General features: G+C 48.1%; 1 protein-coding gene across 3 annotated transcripts in view; it reads right to left on the reverse strand.

Moving 5' to 3' along the window:
- TOX2 (TOX high mobility group box family member 2) overlaps positions 1 to 19,445 on the reverse strand; it is a 123,596-nt gene that overhangs the window by 90,514 nt on the left and 13,637 nt on the right. For all 3 annotated transcript variants that reach the window (XR_004033056.1, XM_030826423.1, XM_012511728.2), the window contains exon 2: positions 5,645 to 5,710. Coding sequence is in view for 2 of the 3 variants with exons in the window: in XM_030826423.1 (XP_030682283.1) it covers positions 5,645 to 5,710 (66 nt within the window). In the remaining variant the exon portion in view is untranslated. The remainder of the gene's footprint in view (positions 1 to 5,644; positions 5,711 to 19,445) is intronic.

Genomic DNA, 19,445 nt, shown 5'->3' on the forward strand with positions numbered 1-19,445 from the left:
ATGTGGAAGAGCATCTCAAATATAATACATCCAAGTCTGGCATCATCAAACCTGCAACTCCCCAGGGTTTCCCCAACTCAGAAAATGGTACCACCATGCCTGAAAATGGGCTCATGGTAGAAGCCTAGGAGTCATCCTTTACCCCTCCATTTCTCTCTCCCTCTATGTCCATCACTGTCAAGACCCACTAACTTTATCTCCAATGCATCTACTTCTTTCCATCCCCTCTGCCACAATCTAGATCTTGATCCTTTACTTGGCCTATTACCAACCCTCCCACTTGGTCTCCCTGTATTCATTCTTGTCATTGAGAGCTTTTAGTACTGCAAATCTGATGTCATTCATGTCATTCAGTCTGACTCACACACACACACACACACGCACAAGTTCTTTCAATAATTCCTGTAAAAAATGTGAGCTCTTTAGCAGAAGTGGTATTTAGAGCTAAGAAAGTGGAAAACTCTACACACAGCCAGGAAGGCTGTGATGAGGAGGTGACATTTGCAGTGCCCCTGAAGGAACAAATAGGCATTTGTTGGTTGAAAAACACTAGGGGATTCCCATCAGAGGAAACAATGCATATAAAAACACTAAGTTGTAAATGAGCGCAAGAGGTGACCAGAGGCTCTTGTGTGACCAAAGCATTATATATGGTAAAAATAATAATAATAAGTCATAGCTAGTTTTTCTGAACTCTGGTGCTTTACATAATCTTAGTTTAGCTTCCTCTGAAGTACAGCCTGAGATGGGGATGCCTGTGAAAGTGACTTGAAGAGGGCTCTCAGAAGAAGGGAGGAAGGGAGGCAGGACATGACAGGGGAGGAGCTGAGTAAAGATTTGGCCTTGGCTGGAGTCTGGCTGGATTAGCTGGAGCCCATGAGGAGTTGCAGAGTTGGTCACTCCTTGAGATAAGGATTTCGGTTTCCAGACCTCCCCTTCTATCCTCTCCTGGGTTCACAGTTCCAATTTTCCAAAGAAGAAGTAGCTAAAGCTGTGAATAGTTAGCAGCCAACACTCACAGCAGCTGAATGATGAGCAGGACTCTGGTGAGGCAGCAACAGAATCCACAATACACACACACCTCATTTACTTCTCATGACACTCTAGGAGCCAGGCGCTACTCCTCCCATTTGATAGGAAGCTGCTATCACTTGCATAAGGAAATCTGGCCCATGCTGAGGCATGGAGGAGCTGGAATTTGAATCCAGGTCTGCTGAGTCCCAAGCCCACTCCCTTTCCTCCTCACCTCATCCCAGGAAGGAGGAGACTCTTTCTGGGTCACATCATCAGGAAATATCCATTCCTGTAACTCCTGGACAGAGTCTGCTCTCAACAGGAAAGAACTGACCTCTACCAGGTCCTCTACCCCCCTGGAGCTGCTGATGGGGACACAGCCCTATCTGAGAATTATATCTCATTCTCAGGCCACCCTGGCAAGTCTGGTACAAAAGTAACCCAAGGTCCAAGGAGGGAGAGGGAGTGTGATCATTTGTAGAAGCTAAAGCAGCTATGCGAAAATTTCTGTGGAGACTTGCAAAAACCAAACAATGGAGAATGCATTTGCAAAAAAAACTTCAAGCCCATAGAGCTGCTGTGAAACTTTTCAAAAAGGGACACAGTCAGCTAATACATACCCTAGGGGAACCTCTGTCTCAGCTGCAGTTTCTAAGTAAAGAAGATGGCATCTCAGGAGAAATGTTACATTAAAGAACAAATTTGTAATACGATTTGAATGTTCTGGGCCAGGCATAGTGACTCACGCCTGTAATCCCACCACTTTGGGAGGCCAAGGTGGGCGGATCACTTAAGGTCAGGAGTTCAAGACCAGCCTGGCCAACGTGGAGAAACCCTGTCTCTACTAAAAATACACACACAAAAAAATCAGCTGGGTGTGGTGGCAGGCACCTGTAATCCCAGCTACTCGGGAGGCTGAGGCAGGATAATCACTTGAACCCAGGAGGTGGAGGTTGCAGTGAGCCGTGATCCAGCTACTGCACTCCAGCCTGGGCGACAGTGAGAATCCATCTCAAAAATATATACATATATTGATTGGATGTTCTGGAAGCAAATGTTTTCCAGAAATGGCTTCCCACTGATATTCAGAGCCTTGCATATAACAGGTGTCCAATAAACCTTTGCTGATTGGGTGAACCTTGTATTTAACTGTATTTATAAAACATATTTTAAGCCATTTAGAGTGTTTATCCTCTGAATCCTCTAGTGGCTGTGAGAGCTTCATTTTACCCAAATGTTGATGTCAATCCTTAATCCAGTAATTTGGACAATACAATTCCTGCAGTTGATGAGACAACACATTGTGAGAGGGTGTTCGTGTGTGTGTGTGTGTGTGTGTGTGTGTCATGAGTTCAAGAAGCACTCCAGGGAAAAGAGGAAGGAAATATATAGGACTTTCAAGTCTAGAAGCCAGTAGGGTCCCACTGAGCTGTAGGGAGCTATAGGTACCAGAAAAGTCTAAGTTATTTTTCAACAAAATCATCATGAATCATATCCCATATGTTTCCTACATGTGGTAGTTTGTAAAAAGGCCACAATACTTTGCAGCCTTTCCCCTCAAGAGGTAGAAGCTATTTCTCCATTCCTTGAATCTAGGCTGGTCCTGTGACTGGCTTTGACCAACAGAATGTGTTGGAAGTAGATGTGTGTTTATTTCAAGCCTGGACCTCAAGAAATCTTGAAACTTCTGCTCTTGCTGCTCTGGGAACCCTTCTCCTGCCATGTAAACAACCTGGAGCTAGCCTGCTGGAAGCTGAGAGACCATGTGGAACACAGGTGAGCCTCCCCATACCAACCGGCCCACTGCTGATCTGGCAGTGTACTGCTGCTGCTAAAGTGATCCTAAGCAAGGCCAGAAGAACCCCCCAACTGAACTCACTTAAACTGCTGACCCACAAAATCATTAACTAGATAAACATTTGTTGTTTTAAGCCACTAAGTTTTGAGGTGTTTGTTATGCAGCAAAAATTAACAGATACACTATAAGAAATGTAACTGCAATTGCAAAATTTGTTCACATTAAGATTGGCTCATGCCACTGGCTAGACTTAATCTCAGAGAATTTTGATCTTCTTCTTCATAAAGTCCTAAGTTAGGGAGACCCTCTGGGCCACAGCATAAAAGATTTAGAAGGACCCTCAGGAAGTCCAACCACCTTGTTCCACTGTTAGGGACATTGAAGTTCAGAGAAGAGCAGGGGCTACCATCACTCATTACACAAATATTTTCTGAGTGCTCTCGGTGTTCCAGACACTATATCCCACTGGGATACACAGCATTGGACCAGAGAGACCAGATCCTTTCCCCATGGTGGTCACAGTTTAGGGTGGAAATCAGGTATTAACTAAGTCATCACAAGGTAAGTAGATGACCACTGTGACAAACACTACGAATTAAAAAGACCTGGTGCCATTTTAATGAGAATCATGGAAAGGGGACCTAATGTGGGTTTGGCAGTCACAAAGAGCTCTCTGCAGAAGTGACATTTAGGCTGAGGCAAGTCAGTGGACAAGGCAAGGGAGGCTTGTGGAGCTCCGAGTCTGAGTTTCACAAGTTCGAATGCCAGCTCTAGTGCTCCCTGGCTGAGTCACCTTGATTGAATCAGCCAACATCCTTGATCTTCAGTTGCATCATCTATAAAATTGACTGAACAATAATGTCTACTCATTCTCGAGGCTGTTGTGAAGATTAGCTGAAATAACCATTGAGAAAAAGGCTTTGCAAGCTGCAAAGTGCTGGGGGAATTGTTGAGGATATGACTGTTAATGTTTTGGGGAGGGTGACATTTATTTGTACCAAGTCTCCTCTCCAAACGACTGTGCTCTCCTCTGCCCAGGCCTAGAGCAGACACAGAGCCCCACTGAGTCCCACTTTCCCTTCTTGGTAGAAGGACATTGCCATTGCTTTCCAGTAGGTTCCAGAACAGAATTTACCATAACATAGTTCTGAAAACCAGGGCTCAATATGTTAACAAAAATACTATCTAAACATTATGAAAAGGCTCAGATGAGATGTCAGGGCTAACTCTGGTCTGCTGAGATGAGACTTCAGTTGATTATGTACAATTAAATGACATCAGTGTACTCTTCCAAAATAACCACTTCCAGGGCCTGGAGTCTTGCCCACCAGTCTTGCATGTTGGCGCATGTCAATGCAGTATAAAGGCAGCTTTGCAGCAGCAGCATGATGCTCACATGGGGACTGGCCAGAGAGGGGCATGGTATGGTGGCCCCAGCATGAGCGATCCTGCAGCGGCAGGGGAGGGGGCGCAGCACCCTGCAGCAGAGCTTCCATGCCCCCACTGAGACTACAGTATCTTCCTCACTAGTAGTGCCCCCTAGGGCCACAGGCCCGTGTCTTACTCATCTATGGCCTCCATGGGACCTGTCACAGAATAGGGACATAAATATTTGTGAGTTAATAGGCTTCTATTGCCCCATCTGGAAAATATGTGCCCAGCCTGATGGCTGAGGGGCCACCCAGCTTGGACTGCCATGGCCCCCACAATGGCAGAGACAGAGGGTAGAGGTCAGCTCCAGGGCCGGGGTTGCCCTCCAGCTTCCCAAGTTTCTCAGCGGCTATAACCCTCCTCGGCTGTCCAATCAGTGTCCTGAGCTAGTCCCACCCAGCAAGCACCACTGCCTTAGGGAACGAACCTCCACGATGCCATGCCTGCAATGAGAATACTTCCTGGTATCGCATTCTGCCGTGAGGACCTTCCCTGGGGTTCCGGCCTGTAGTAAGGATCCTCCCTGGGGCCCCCACCTGCAGTGAGGACCCACCCTGGCATCACATTCTGCAGGGATGACCTTCCCAAGGGTCCTGGCCTGCAGTGAGGACCCTCCCTGATCTCAGCCTACAGTGAGAACCCTTCCTGGGGGGTCCCAGCCTGCAGTGAGGACCCACCCTGCCATCACATTCTGCAGGGAGACCCTCCCTGGACCCTCAGCCTGCAGCAAGGACCCTCTGTGGCATCATAGTCTATAGTGAGGATGCTCCCAGCTGAGAGAAACATTAATTTTCAGAGACCAGGCTCTCAGTGGAAAATCTGATTCCAACTGGCAACTGTGACCCCCCAGAGAGCCAGGCTGGGGTTCGGACAGACTTGCCCAGGAATGACTGTGCTTCCTTTGCCACCAGTAAGACCCTCTGCTCTTCTTCCTTGTGCCCTATCCACAACCCTCCCCTGTGGCCTTCAACAACTCCCAGCGGGCAAGAGAACCATGCATGTCTATGCAAGGGCATGTGTGCATCCAAACCAGAACATGTCCCCATGGGTGCTGTGTGGTGGCAAGAGGCAGGTGGCACCAGACAGCAGCAGGCATCTCAACTCACTGCTGCTGAAAAGCTGCCCGAAGGGTAGGGAGTGTGGGCAATACATTTCAAGTTTCATCAAGTTCCCAATCCATTTTAAGCCAAGAGTAGCCAGGTAGTTGATTTACAGAGAACACTATAGTCCCACTTTGATTGTACCTTTTAAGGAGACTATTGCTATTCTTGATCATTCAGAGAGAAGATAGCAGCGGGCTGTGATGGCCCCACTGTGCACCCCCCACCTCCACCCAGGAACGGCTCAGCTCCAGCTAGCCCAAATCTTAAGACACCCGTTCAGGGAGGACGAGGCACCCACCTGGCTGGTTGACAGGAGTTCTGGGTTTCCGTCACTCATCCCCACGTAGGCACTGTCACCATCAAACTAGAATAGAGAGAGAGAGAGAAGCAGCTCTGATTAAAATGCTCTCAGGAAGGCACCAGGAGAAGCAGCCCGAGGAAGGCAGCAGACTGAATGCAGGGGACCGTGGGGACTGCAGAAGCCAAATCAGAGCCCAGGATGCCCAAGGCCCCATTTCAGCAGGGCTACCTCTAGGGTGGAAGGAGCAGCCCCTGTTCCATGGCTCTCGAGTGCTCAGGTTCATGCTGTTAATCACACTTAGAATGAAAATGGGAAAACCTTTCTGCCCTCTATAACTTGTCCATAAACACAGCAAGCTGCCTTGCCATGTGCTGAGCTGCCCATCCTTGGAAGTATGCAAACACCTCCCTTGACTAAAATTATATCAGGTGATCAGCTAGAGCTGGAATCCCATGTGCTGGGGGAGGCCAAGAACACCAGAGCCTTGGGATCGTGACAGCCTTCCCCAGACATGCCCTCCGGGTCCTGCCATCCTGAGTGGTTTTGGCCCATCACCTATGCCATCACAGCCCCTAGGACCACGCCTGGCTACAGGCAGTGAGGATTATGGTAGAGACCATGTACAGGAACTAAATCCTGTGTGCAGAGAAGCTGCTAAGTCTGGATTCAGGAAGATTTCCCTATAAATCTGCCTAAAAATTCAGGAGCAGGTGCAGGGGAAGAAATGTGGGCTCTGGGACCCCTGCCTCCCTCTTTGCCCTGAAGTGTGATCTCAAGTTGGTGCCTCAACTTCTGAGATTCCTCATCTGTTAAATGGGGATGATGCCTGTAGGCCCCTCCTCATAGGATGTTGCACTGTAGAGCACTTGACTCAACACATTCATATGGAGAGGACTTAATTCCAGTTAGTTCCCTTCCCTTGAGCTAGGTGTCTTAGATAGGGTTCCCTAGAAGCAGAGCCTGAGGCAAGGGTTCAGATGCATGTGGTTATTAAGTACTCCTTGGGAACAACCTGTAAGTGTGGAAGGCAAGCCGGACAGGAGTGGGTACAGCTAAGCAAGGATGTGGTCTTGCCTGAAGACTTGCTTCAGCCTGTTCTGGTGGGGAGCTCTGGGGCATGAATTGTATGCAGAGTTAGTACCAACATGAAACAAGGGGTGGCTGTTGTAGCCCAGGTAAGGAAGTCATCGTTCATGGGCTGCCCTTAGGGGACATGGGGAGGCATAACCTTCTGAGCAAGGTGGCCCCCAGTTGGCCAAGGATAAGTCTTCAGAGAACTATACTGGCTGTGAGCCATTTGCAGGCAGCTCGTGCTCAAGGTGGGTGGGAGATGTCTGTGCTGATCAGTAAAGGGTTCTGGGTGGGGCATTTTATTTTAATTGAACCATTTATTTATTAAGATATATTCACATGGTTCAAAATTCCAAGAGTACAAAAAGCAACACCACCCCACCTCCCAGCCATCAGCACTGCCCCTCTCCAGAGGCAACGTCTACCAGCTTTTTTATATCACTTCAAAGACTGTCTACATATACACATTTTAGAGTCATCTATTCTATTCATGACAGCATGCTATACAGTTTTGCACTTTATTTTTCTCTTAGCAACACATCTTAGAAAATGTTTTATATCAGAACATAATTCTTTCTTCTGTACCCAGTATTCCACAGTGTTGATATAACACATATATTTAACTAGCTGAGCACATGGGTAGTTGCATTGTTTCTAGTTTTCTGCTATCCCAATAGTGCTCCCATAAATATTTTTGTGCATCCGTTATTCCACATGGGTGTGAGTTTATCTGTAGGATTCGTTTGTATAATTGCTGGGTCCAACTGTATGTGCATTTGTAATTTAGACAGACATCACCCAGCTGCCCTCATGGAGGCCGTAGAAATCCAAACGCCCACAACCATGTGAAATGTCAGTTTACCCAGTCCCCTTCACTCAGAGAAGCTTTGCTTGACAACTGGCTCAGATGCCAGCCCCAGCCCCTGTGGGCTGAGAGCCCACCACCCTTTCTACCACCATTTTCGATGCACCCTCGCCCCGCCTTCCCTTGGCCTTTGTTCCATAGCCCCTGTTACCTTCTAGCATTCTCTATATTTACTATATTCATTGCTTACGATTAGATTCCTCCTACTAAAATGGAGGCTCCCAGGGATCAGGGATCTTTGTCTATCTGTACCTTGATGCCTCCCAAGCTCCTAGAACAGTGCCTGGCACAGAGAAGGTACTCAATAAATGTTTGTTGAATAAGTAAATAAAGCAGCCACTACCACATTCAGATCACCTCTGACCAGGCCTATCTTCCCATCTAGGCAGTTGGGTTGATGGTTACACCAAAGAGCCTCCCCAGCACAGGGACGGGGAGAGTACTTCAGTGACTGCTGGATGATTAAAAGAAAAGGCTCTTCCATGCCTAGAGTTTGGGCACTGACCCCAAATGCAGGACTCCGTCCACCACACTGCACCCAGAGCTCATGCTGTAAGACCCTGCTGAGAGGCTACCTCCTCCAGGAGGCCTGCCATGCTCTCACCTCCTCTGGCTGTTCCTCTTACAACATAGACTGGCTCCACATTTGTCATCTGTCCCAGAGTGGGAGCAACATGGAGGCTGGAACTGTGTCCTGGTCATCTCCAAATCTCCCAGAGCCTGGCATTAGGGATGGGGCTATAGATTAGGCAGGGTGGGGGCGCTTTCAGCAAAAGCTCCTGGGTACTTGACTTGATGTGTGACCATAGTCATTGATCATTTTGACAAAAGTAAAATTTTTTTAAAACCACACGTAACTTATAAGTAGACCCTAATAGAAAGAATAATTGGAGATGGAGGAACATTAAGTTTAATGAAGTGTTTGAAACGTTTTATAAAGCAATAGTAATCGAACGGTATGATATAGGAATATGCATAAGAAACAGAGGGAAAGATGTCCAAAAACCTTTGAATGGTCACCATTTATTAAATGCTGGTGAGAACAGAGCCACTGCAAGGCAGGGGCCACCATCTGCTTCATTCCCCGATATGCGCAGTAGACAGACAATCAATAAATATTTGGTGACTGACTGAATATTCCTGGCACTGAGCAAAATGCTTTACATAAAGGACCTCATTTAATCCTCACAATGATCCAATGAAGAAAGTATTCTTTTCACTGCTAAAACCAAGGAAATGGGTAGAGAGAAGTTAAGTAGTTGTCCAGGATCACACAGTTGGGGAGAGATGGGATTTAAGAGTCCCTTGTTGGATTTTTTCTGCTTGGACTCTCCCACTAGCTGCAAGTGCATTCACAGCAGGGACCAATGCTTTTCTAGATCCTACTATATAATCAATAGTCTGCCTTGGGCCTGGCGCATAACAGGTGCTTGATAAGTGTGTTAGAGGTTCAGGAGAGGGAGGAATTATCCACAGAGAGCAGTGGGAATGGCACTGGAGATGTAGGGTAAGGGGGCCTGGTCTCTGATGCGAGTGTGTTAGGGGCAGGCAAGGAGGTGGGTAGTAGATTCCTATGAGGTCACCAGAGCCTGTCTCATTCATTCACTCCTTTATTCAACCAATGTCTAGGAAAGAGCTGCCGCGTGCTGGAGTAAAGCTTGCTTCTGGCTTTCAAGGGGCACTTGAGAAGTTGGCAGAGGTTCCCGAGGCAGGGCCTGGGTCTCCTCAGTTCAGTTACCCTTGGGTACCTTGCACAATGCCCTGGAGCCTGCTGGGCTCAGAACCAGCTGCTGAGCAGCAGTGAGCAGAGGCCCTGAGGGGGCGAGGAGGCCTGTTCTCTGCCCACCTCTGCCAGGGTTCCACCACATTGGAGCCCTTCAAGGGCATGAAGGGATAGTTGGGGGACACTGAGGGTTCCCAGGCTCCCCCTGGCTTGGCTTCCAGGACTCTAAGGCGTGGGACTTACCCCCTCAGCCCCTCCTCATTTGGGACCTTTTCTGGGTAAATGAACTTGGAAGCCAAAGGGAGAGATGACAAAGTTACCTCTGCCATCAGACACAGCAGGGCTACCTCCTCCTCCACATGTGCACAGACAAGATCAAAAACACCCACATCTACACCCACCGCAGTACATATGCTGTGTGAACACAAAGGTATACGATGTACACCGTGTGCACAGCGTGGGCAGCACACACACGCACCACAAACCCATGTTTGTGTGGACCCATGTCATGCAGCACAGCGTTCAACATGGCGGTGTTCAACTCACTCATGTACCATGTCCATGGGTAACACAAAGCAACACACACACAGCACAAGCGTGAGTGTGCACATGTCAGAGACCCTTTATACAACTGGGCACAAAATAACCACAGCATGCACACAACGAAAGCAGAGTGTGCCCATATGTGTATAAACATTCCATGCATCTGCAGCCATTTAAATGTAACTCACATAAATGTGAACACAAACATATACTGCATGTGCATAGAGACATACAAAGCAAAGATGCACAAGAGCTTCAATTCTACGCATATTTCACAGTTTATCAGTTCCTTGGCCAAAAATCTTTTTTTTCATACCACACAGCCTTCCCTATGCTTTAAAATGTGAGAAAAAAAATGTAGGGAGAAACAACAGCTTAAGAATTTCCATGAACGCCAGGAGAACATCCTCTTACCAGTGACTGGAATAGATTAATTTTCCCCATTTCATATTCTAATTATAATTCCTTTTCCCATTGCCATCTTCAGTCCTCATTACAGCTGGAAGATTGTTCTGCAAAAGCCAGGCCTTCATCTTCTCTTCCCAAGAGTTTTGTCATGGAAATGAGTTTTGGAATCTGAAAGAACCCACATTTTTGCAAATATCGAATGTGTAGGGATAACCCTTTCATGACGGCCACCAGGGACACAGCTTACAGGGGCTTCTAAGGCGTCTGTCTCTCCCCTACCTCTCCTTTCCCTGTGTGGTCCCCTCAGGGAAAAGAGCTCCTCGGCCCCTATTCCAACAACCATCCCCCAACCTAAGCACACCATGCTTCCCCAAAGGATTTTTTAAGGAAACTTAGCAAATAGGCAACTAAGGTGAAGAGCCCTGATCTTAGAGAGTCAGATCCCAGGTCCATCTGTGCCACCTTGGGCAAATTGCTTAACTGCTTTAAGCCTCAGTTTTCTCATTCTTATGACTACAGAGTCACTGATTTATGACAGGTATAAATAAAATATTTGTGGGGTAAACAGACGTGATAACTGGGTAGATGAATGGATGCAAAGGAGGAAGGAGTAAAGGATGGGATGGATGGATGGGCAAATGGGTGGATGAATGGATGGGTGGACAGATGATTGATAGATGGGTGATGGATAGATGGATGATCGGCAGGTGATAGACAGGTGAATGAACAGATGGGTGAGGGATTGTACACATTAGCACTGTCCAACAGAAATATAAGTTACAAATGTGACCCACATATGTAATTTTACATTTTCTAGTAGCCACAGTTTTTTTATGGGTACATAAGATGTTTCAACACAGGCATGCAATGTGTAATAATCACATCATGGAGAATGGGGTATCCATCCCCTCAAGCATTTATCCCTTGTGTTACAGACAATCCAATTATACTCTTTTCGTTATTTTTAAATGTAGTAGCCACAGTTTAAAAATATTAACAGATAAACTTAATTTTGATATATTTAACTCAATATATTCATAACATGATTTCAACATGTAATCGATACAAAATGATTATTAATGAATGGTTTATTAATGAGATGGATGGATGGACAAATAGATGGGTGGTTGGGATGTATGGATGGGATGGCTGGGATGAGAGGGAGGAGTGGATGAATGGATAGGTGAAAGGGGATGGCTGCGTGAGTGTGAACAGACAAGTGTATGGGAAGAGTATTGGGATGGTGGACGAGATGAACATGGATGGGTGAGATGGGTGTTGGGGATGCATGGATAGATGCCTGGATGTGTGGGTTCTTGGGTGGATAAAATGGGTTGAGTGGTTGGGTGGAATGGATAGGCACATAGAAGTGTGGGTCTGGTATTTCCTTCTCACTCGATTCACGCTTTCTCTGGAAAATGTCATGGCTACTCATGGTTGCAACATCACCAATTCTCAAATCCTCATCTTTAGCCAAATTACCCCCAGATTCCAATATGGATAGTTTTCTCCCTGGCTCTCTCCCCCATTTGCCCATGAGCACCTCAAATTCAACACCTCCAGCACTAAACTCATAACATGTACATGGGCTTGCTGTTTCTCCAGCACTCCCCTGTCATAACAGAAACTGTCACCTTCCACACAGTCCCACAGTCAGTACCCCTGGGGTGACTCTGGTCTCCCTGCCATCTACATCCCTCTGATCCAATCACCCACAACATCTTTCTGCTCAGCTTCCCTAAAAGTATGCTGAGTGTGAACACAAAGGTATACAATGCATGTGGTATGCACAGCGTAGGGGCACACACAGGCACCACAAACCCATGTTGGTAGGTCCGTGTCACACAATCCATCTTACACCTTGGCTATCACTAGCAATATTTGGGCAATCGCTTCACTCCTCAGATCCAAACCCTGCAGAGACTCCCCATCACTTAGCCTATATCCAGGACCCTCCAGGACAGCCCCAAGTCTCAGTTCCCTTGGGGTCCTCAGCGTAGTGGGAGCCTCCAGGAACACCACTTTTTTTTTTTTTTTTTTTTTTTGAGACAGTTTTGCTGTGTCACCCAGGCTGGAGTGAAGTGGCATGATCTCGGTCCACTGCAACCTCCACCTCCCAGGTTCAAGTGATTCTCCTGCCTCAGCCTCCTGAGTAGCTGGGATTACAGGCACGCACCACCACGCCTGGCTAAATTTGTATTTTTAGTAGAGAGAGACGGGATTTCACCATGTTGGCCAGGCTGATCTCGAACTAATGCTCTCAAGTGACCTGCCTGCCTCGGCCTCCCAAAGTGCTGGGATTACAGGCATGAGCCACCACACCCAGCAAGTGCCCCCACTCTCACACATCGTCCCACCATCAGCCTGGAGCACTCTCCCTTTCTCTATCCACTGAACTCTACCTCTTCCTAGGCCCTTCTTTATTTCTGGCTACAAACTCCAACCTTAACACTGTCTTGCTTGCTTTTATAAACCCATATTCTTGGACCTAACCAAAAGCTTCCATCTAAAATCAGCTTTGGACTTAATTCAACTTCCATGTGCAGTGTAACATACTGGGTAACAGCACTTATCTGACGACTGGTTCCACTACTTACGAGCTCAGTGACTTTAACTTCACTTTGCCTTCCTTTCCTCACCTATAAAACAACAATTATGACAGCTACATTCCTACCTCATAAGGTTCTTGGTATCTGTTATCAGACATCAGCTGTGAGTTAGCATTATTAAGCATTATGTTACAGATATTAACTATTTTTGACAGATGCTTAATAAATTTACCTATTATCATTGTTATGATATACTCAACTCCTATCCCCTTATCAGCCCCCATCTCCCTCAGTCTAGCAGATGACATTGTCTCCTCTGTCACTGAGGAATTGAAGCCATCAGATATTCCCTCAATTCTCCCAACCTTCCCTACATTATTTACATCATGCTCATCTTGACTTCCTTTCCTTTAGTCTGAAAAGCTATCTCCCTCCTGTTCCAAGGTCAGCCTCTTCACCTTGACCCTGTCCCTCCCATGTCTTCTGCCCATTCGCTCCCACTCTTGGTCCTGGGTCTAAGATCTCATTCAAATGTTCTGAGGCGAAACGAGACCAGGCAGTGCCTTTGTTGTATCGTGTACCAGGCACTTATCATGTGCTGAGGAATATGCTCCCAGCCACTGGGGAATCTAAAAGTGAATTTTGCCACTGCCCCTTGGGAAATCTATGCAAATAGATCATCACAAAGGCACTGAAAAGAGATAAAAGCAAAGGGACTTGGAGGCAACAGTCACTGTTCATTGAACGATCTCTTGTGAGTGCTTACTGTGTGCCAGCCAGTGTGCTAGGTGCCAGGCATGCCAAATGATGATGACACAGCCCCTGCCTTCAAGGAACCCCCAGTCCTTTGGAGAAGATGACAGCTATGGAGGGAGAATGAAACCTTCCTATTCTCCAAATCTACAAAGGAAGAGATGTTCTTTGACCACAGTCCCAAGCTGTAAACAATGAGCCCCCAAACCAGCTTAAAGCTCATCCTCATTGGTCACTGGGAGCTTTACAGCCCCACCTCTGAAAGTCAATCAATCAATAGTCTTACTCCTAATAGCCACATGTCCACCAGGGAGACAGCCAGCCTGTCTCAAAACCTCCTGCTCTGAAAGTCCTCCTGTCCCAGGACTCCATGCTTCCCCAAACCCTGAAAAGATCAGCCTCTTGCTTGATTTGGGGAGACTACCCTTGCAAAGTATACCAATGAATTCAGCTTCTTGCTTTCGATATTGAATGATGCCCTCTTCTTTGACACATGTGACAAAGGCCAGGATAAGGTTAGCCAAGGGGAGCAGAAGCAAGGCAGAGGGTCTTTCCAGAGAAGCATCCTGAAAAAGTGACTTGGAGGCTCCATGATGTAGGAAGCACAGGAGGTGACTAGGCAAGGAGCAAGGAATATGACATCCAAGGCTGCTGTGAGCACTGGCCAAAGAGCACCTACTGTATACCAGCCCTTGTCCCAGAGCTGTGACCAGCCATCTCACTGGAACCCCCTAGAAATCCCTAGGTTTCCATAAGCAGCAGCCCCACTGTCGAGATGAGCAAGGTGAGGCTCAGAGTGGTTGGGAACTTGTCCAAAGCCACCCAGGAAGTCTGAACTTGGCCTTGATCCCAGGTACCAAAGCAGCAGCTGTTCTGTAGAAGCTGTTGCTCTTCCCCTCTGCACAGAGACACAGATCAAAGACCAGGGATGCACAGCCCTCAGCCTAGCCAGTCACAGGCACTGAGAGCTGCGCCTCACCAAGATCTAAAAAGGAAACAATCAAAGCAGCACACACTGCTCCCGCCTGCCCCACACTGGGCCATGAGAACGCTCATTCTGCACAGATAAAACACAGCTCTAAAGAGAGAGGCAGCTGCAACCTAGGTCCTGCCGAGAGTGCGGTTTTATGTGGAAGTCTCATGGGGAAATACACATCAGGGCCAGGAAGATGCCGGGGGAGGGGTGCAGGCAGAGAGCCCGGCACAGATGGAAGAGGAACAGGAATAGAGCATGGCCCGGGAAGCCTCAGTCTCAGCCTGATCCGGGCCCTGTACACCAACTCCAGGCCCATCACCACTTGGAGAAACACGATGGCACAGTGGATACAAACACAGGCCCTGGTCTGGCTGCCAGGGTTCAAATCCTGGACTTGTTGCTTTCAAGCTGTTGGGTTTTTTTTTTTTTAACTACATTACTGTGTCTCAGTTTTCTCATCTGCAAAATGGGTATGACTATTATTTGGATTAAATATACGGAAAGTGCTTAGAACATTGCCTACCTAGAGAAGGTACTCAATCATTGTTAGCTATTTCTTATTTTATTATTGAATCCTCCTAAGAACCCTGCCAGTTGCTATAACTACCTCTCTTCTGTAGATGAAGAAACTGAGTGGGGCTTTGTGCAAATCTCTGAGGTCTTAATCATGGAAAAGACCCTTGATGCCTGTGCCCACTGTATGTAATTTGAAATAAAATTTGCAAATTAAAGTCTTTTATAAGAAAGTCCAACTGTGATGGCTGATTTTTCCCAACAACGACGACTTTCATGCTTTGTTCCTAAAATATCAGATATTAACCTCTCTTCAAAAATGTTTTTCTCCTGATTAGTGCGCCTGCTTTGCTGGGCACAACGCACATTTGTATTCTGCCTGGTGATAAATCCTCCCGGTGACAGAGGCCCGGAAAGTTTAGGGGATCTGCCTAAGGCCACACAGCCAAGACCTGCCTGAGCTGAGTCTTGAAGTCCAGGCTGCTGACTCCTAAGAGTACACCCTGGCTTCCCACCCCCACTGCCTCCAAGCCACGTGAACCAGAGAAGGTGACCTCATGACTACGGGCCTGGGACCTTAACTATCGGAAGCAAGGACAACGCCTTGGGCACTGCCTGCCGCAGGAGCTGGGAATGTCCCTTGTAAGCAAGCTCAGTGCTGTGGGCCCCTGCAGAACCCTTGTCCCCACCACCACCAAGAGTTGGCTTGGATGGTGCCACCTATTTCAGTCAATAAAAGACATCGAGGGGTAGTGTAAAAATGGCAGTGGTCACTATAACACCAGAAGTGAGGGCTGCCAGGCACCTGGGCTCCTCTGGGAGGTGGAAATCATTGCCCCCTCCCACCTGGCTAACTGTACTCTTTCTAGACCTCCACCATCTAGAATGGTGGCCACTTACCACATGTGGCTTCTGAGCACTTGAATCGTGACTAGTCCAAACTGAGATGTGGGTAAATGTAAAGTCCACACTGAATCTCGAAGACTTCAGAGCAAGAATGATGATGATGACAACAAAAAGGAATGCAAAATACCTTATCAATATGTGTATATTGATGATATATTGGAACAATATTAATATTTGGGATATACTGGGTTAACTAAAGTATTAAAGTTAATGTCACCTGTTTCTTTTCACTTTTTCTGAACATGGCTATTAGAAAATTTAAAATCATGTATGTGGCCTGCATTGTATTTCTACTGGATGGTGCTGGTCTAGACGCTTCCCTAGTCATTGTCTTCTTCTGACCCAGAACCCCAGAGACAGAAGAGTTGACATCATCAGCAGTAGCCGAATCCATTTCTCTGTGATAGATATGGGAGAAATGGGGTTTGCAGAGGAAGAGTGACGTGTTGAAGGCAAGAGTCTGGTAACGAGGCATTCATTCATCCAACAAATGTTAACTGAGGCCTTACTATGTATGCTCTGGGTACTGGGAAACAGCAGAGAACGAGGTAGAGGGCCACATCCCAGTCTAGGGCTCTGCCCTGAAGCCAGTTTGTAGGCTGGGGGTGAACATGGTGATGACGCAGGAATCTCGCCCCAGCCATGGGATCCTGGGGTCCTGGGCAGCTGGACTCAGCATCAGCCCCTCAGCCCCTCACAGTTGGCTGGATCACAGATCTCATAGGCTGCAGGCAGGAACTCCAGCTCCAACCTAGGGCTGATCTGCCCCAGGACCACCAGTAAGTCCCATCCCAGTATACTTACCAGCTGCAGCTGCCCAGAGGGCCTGGCCTGATGGGCAGGGCAGCCCCCTAACATAGATAGCATGGAGGCCTGGCAGGCCTGTATTTCTTCCTTCCCTGGTACTGCCACTGGTAGCTCACACACCGTCTGCATTACTGCAGATTTATGGCAAAAATTATCCTCTCTCTCAGCTCCATTTAAAGCCATTTGGAGCTCTCTCCCATCCCCGATTGTAAATCTAATTGCACATTCCAAACAGACAAGCGCTCATTAAGCTTTAATTATGCACATGTTGTTTTCAACAAACATTTTCATTTGGCGCTGTGAGGGGGAATGGTTCAAAGAGGGCTGCAGACGCTGCCTGGGGCTGGAAGGAGCTGGGCTGGGAAGTGAGTCAAGGTGTAATGAGATGAGGCCATCCAAGGGGCAGGGCCAGGACCTCATCTGATTGGGCTCACGACTTTGAGCCCTTTCCCTGGGCTTCTGCTGTGGGTGATGCCAATGTATATGCTCTCGGCTGGTCTCACCGGCACTCCCCAAGTCCCCAGAGTCTCATCGAAGCCAGGCCCATGGACCTCTCCAGTGACAGGAGGGAAGGTAGGGACCCACAGTCTGGCTCAGAAGGATGAAACCACCAACCAAGAGCCAGTTTCATCAGAGCCTGTGGGCTCGTCCCACCTACCCGCCACAGTGCAGCTGGAGGCCTCTTCTTCAGCACCATCTTCCCTTCCCTCATTCGTTCACTCATTCATTCCACAACCATTGACTGAGCATCAACTGGCTCAGGCAGTGCAGGGTCAGTGGGGACCATGATACGTAAGGCCTCTGCGTGGCTCTCCCCAAGTCACTCTCCATCAAGTCCCATCCCCTCCACTGGGGAAAAGTTTTAATTCTTGGCCACAACATTCACTTGAGCATCTGCCGCCTGCCAGCCCAACGGTCCAGGCTGCCTCCCACCCGTCACGCGCCCATCCCCTCTTCTGCCTTTCCAAGCTCCCTGCCCAGATCGCACTCTCCCGCACGCCTCATCCAGGCCTCTGCAGCAGCTGTGTCTCCACCTAAAACTCCCTGCTTTCTCTCTTCCACACCGTTCATGCCCATTCAACTCCCATGCTGTCCCCCTTCCAGAAGCCATTGCTGATACCCACTCCTGGGCCTGCCTGACCACTCCTCTGCCATGGGGGCACCCCGTACAACATGTATTGGACCCTAGCGCCACAATATCACAACAGCCGCACGTCTGACTAAGACCAGCCTGCTTACTACATCCCGAGACACCATCACCTTCAAAGATGGAAAAGAAAGGTACCACTCACTGTGTGCCCTTGAAAAAGGCCTCCCCCTTTCTAGGCCTCAGTTTCCTCATTTGTACCTGCAAGGGTTGAATGGGTGATGCCCTCTGAGCCCCTGGGCCGTTCCATCAGTCTTAAGTTTTATGGTCTGCCCAGGAGCTAGGCAACATTCTTCCCACCAGGAGCCATGGAGGTGACCAAGGCATGCTGACAGTGCCCAAAAGGTGCACACACAGAGGGTGGGAGACAGGAGTGGTGGAGAACCCAAGGCCATCCCCCAAAAAGCTTCCAAAAATACAAGCAAGTGAAATCAGCATGTGCTTTAAAATGGAAATCAGATTCCATTCAGCGTCTGGATAGCTACCTGTTGTTTCAGGTATGGAACAGACTCTGAGGGTGAAATCTACAGACAAGAAATGTACTGGGAAGTGCAACAGGGGATTGAGGGAGCAGGACAGGCCAGAAAGACAAGCCAAACTGTGACACAGTCATAACGGAGGCCTCCACCTGTCCCAAGGGGAGCTCTGGAACTGGGATGGCCCAGCAGAGGTGTCCCAGTTTGAGGCAGGGAGCTAAGCACTGTGTATCCCCACATGGGATGGCCATCGGATCCAGGATGCCCGGGGGGCGAGTGTTGATGACCTTGGCCAAGCCTTCCTCTTTCCACCAAAGGCACCATGGAGCTGCCCAGAGAGAGGCTCAGCTGATAGGGGCAGCAGCCAACACTCTAAGCAGCTGACAGAATGTGTGCCTGGATCTGAGGAGGGACTAGGGTGACACACAACAGCATCCACCTAATGGCTACAATCATTTACTCATTAGAACGAATGCGTGCAATGTTTACATCACACTAACGACAAGCCAGGCACTCTTAATTGAATGACAAACATCCATTCCTGTAATCTTCACGACAACCTCACGAGGTAAGTTACTGAGACTCCCATTTTACAGATAAGGAGACTGAGGTCGAGGGAGGTTATGTAGCTTGCCCAAGGCCACACAGCTAGGAAGGGGTGGAGTGAGGATTCAAACCCAGGAAGTTCAACTCCAGAGCCTACATTGTAATGAGAAGGCTGTACTGCTGCCAGGTCTTGCCCCGTTACCTCCCATAACATGGAGCTGCCCAGCTCCCAGCTCTCCCCAGAGGCTGGGATGCGGTCAGCGGTCTAGAGCCTCAGGTTGCCCTGTGCTGACAATATTTGTATTTGACAACTATCTATCATCCAAGCGGTTGGGAACAAGTCCCAAAACTGATTCTTGCCAAAGACAATTAACTAAAAGCCGCATGAGCGTACGTCGCGTGGCACTGTGGTGTGGGGGGAACGAGTGTGACTGAGACAATGAGCAGCAGATGATGTGGAAGATATTTTCTCCCCAGCACTACAAAACAAGCCCTCAATCATGCCACAAAGGGCT

Source organism: Nomascus leucogenys, chromosome 13, assembly GCF_006542625.1.
Source record: "Nomascus leucogenys isolate Asia chromosome 13, Asia_NLE_v1, whole genome shotgun sequence".
Classification (NCBI taxonomy): domain Eukaryota; kingdom Metazoa; phylum Chordata; class Mammalia; order Primates; family Hylobatidae; genus Nomascus; species Nomascus leucogenys.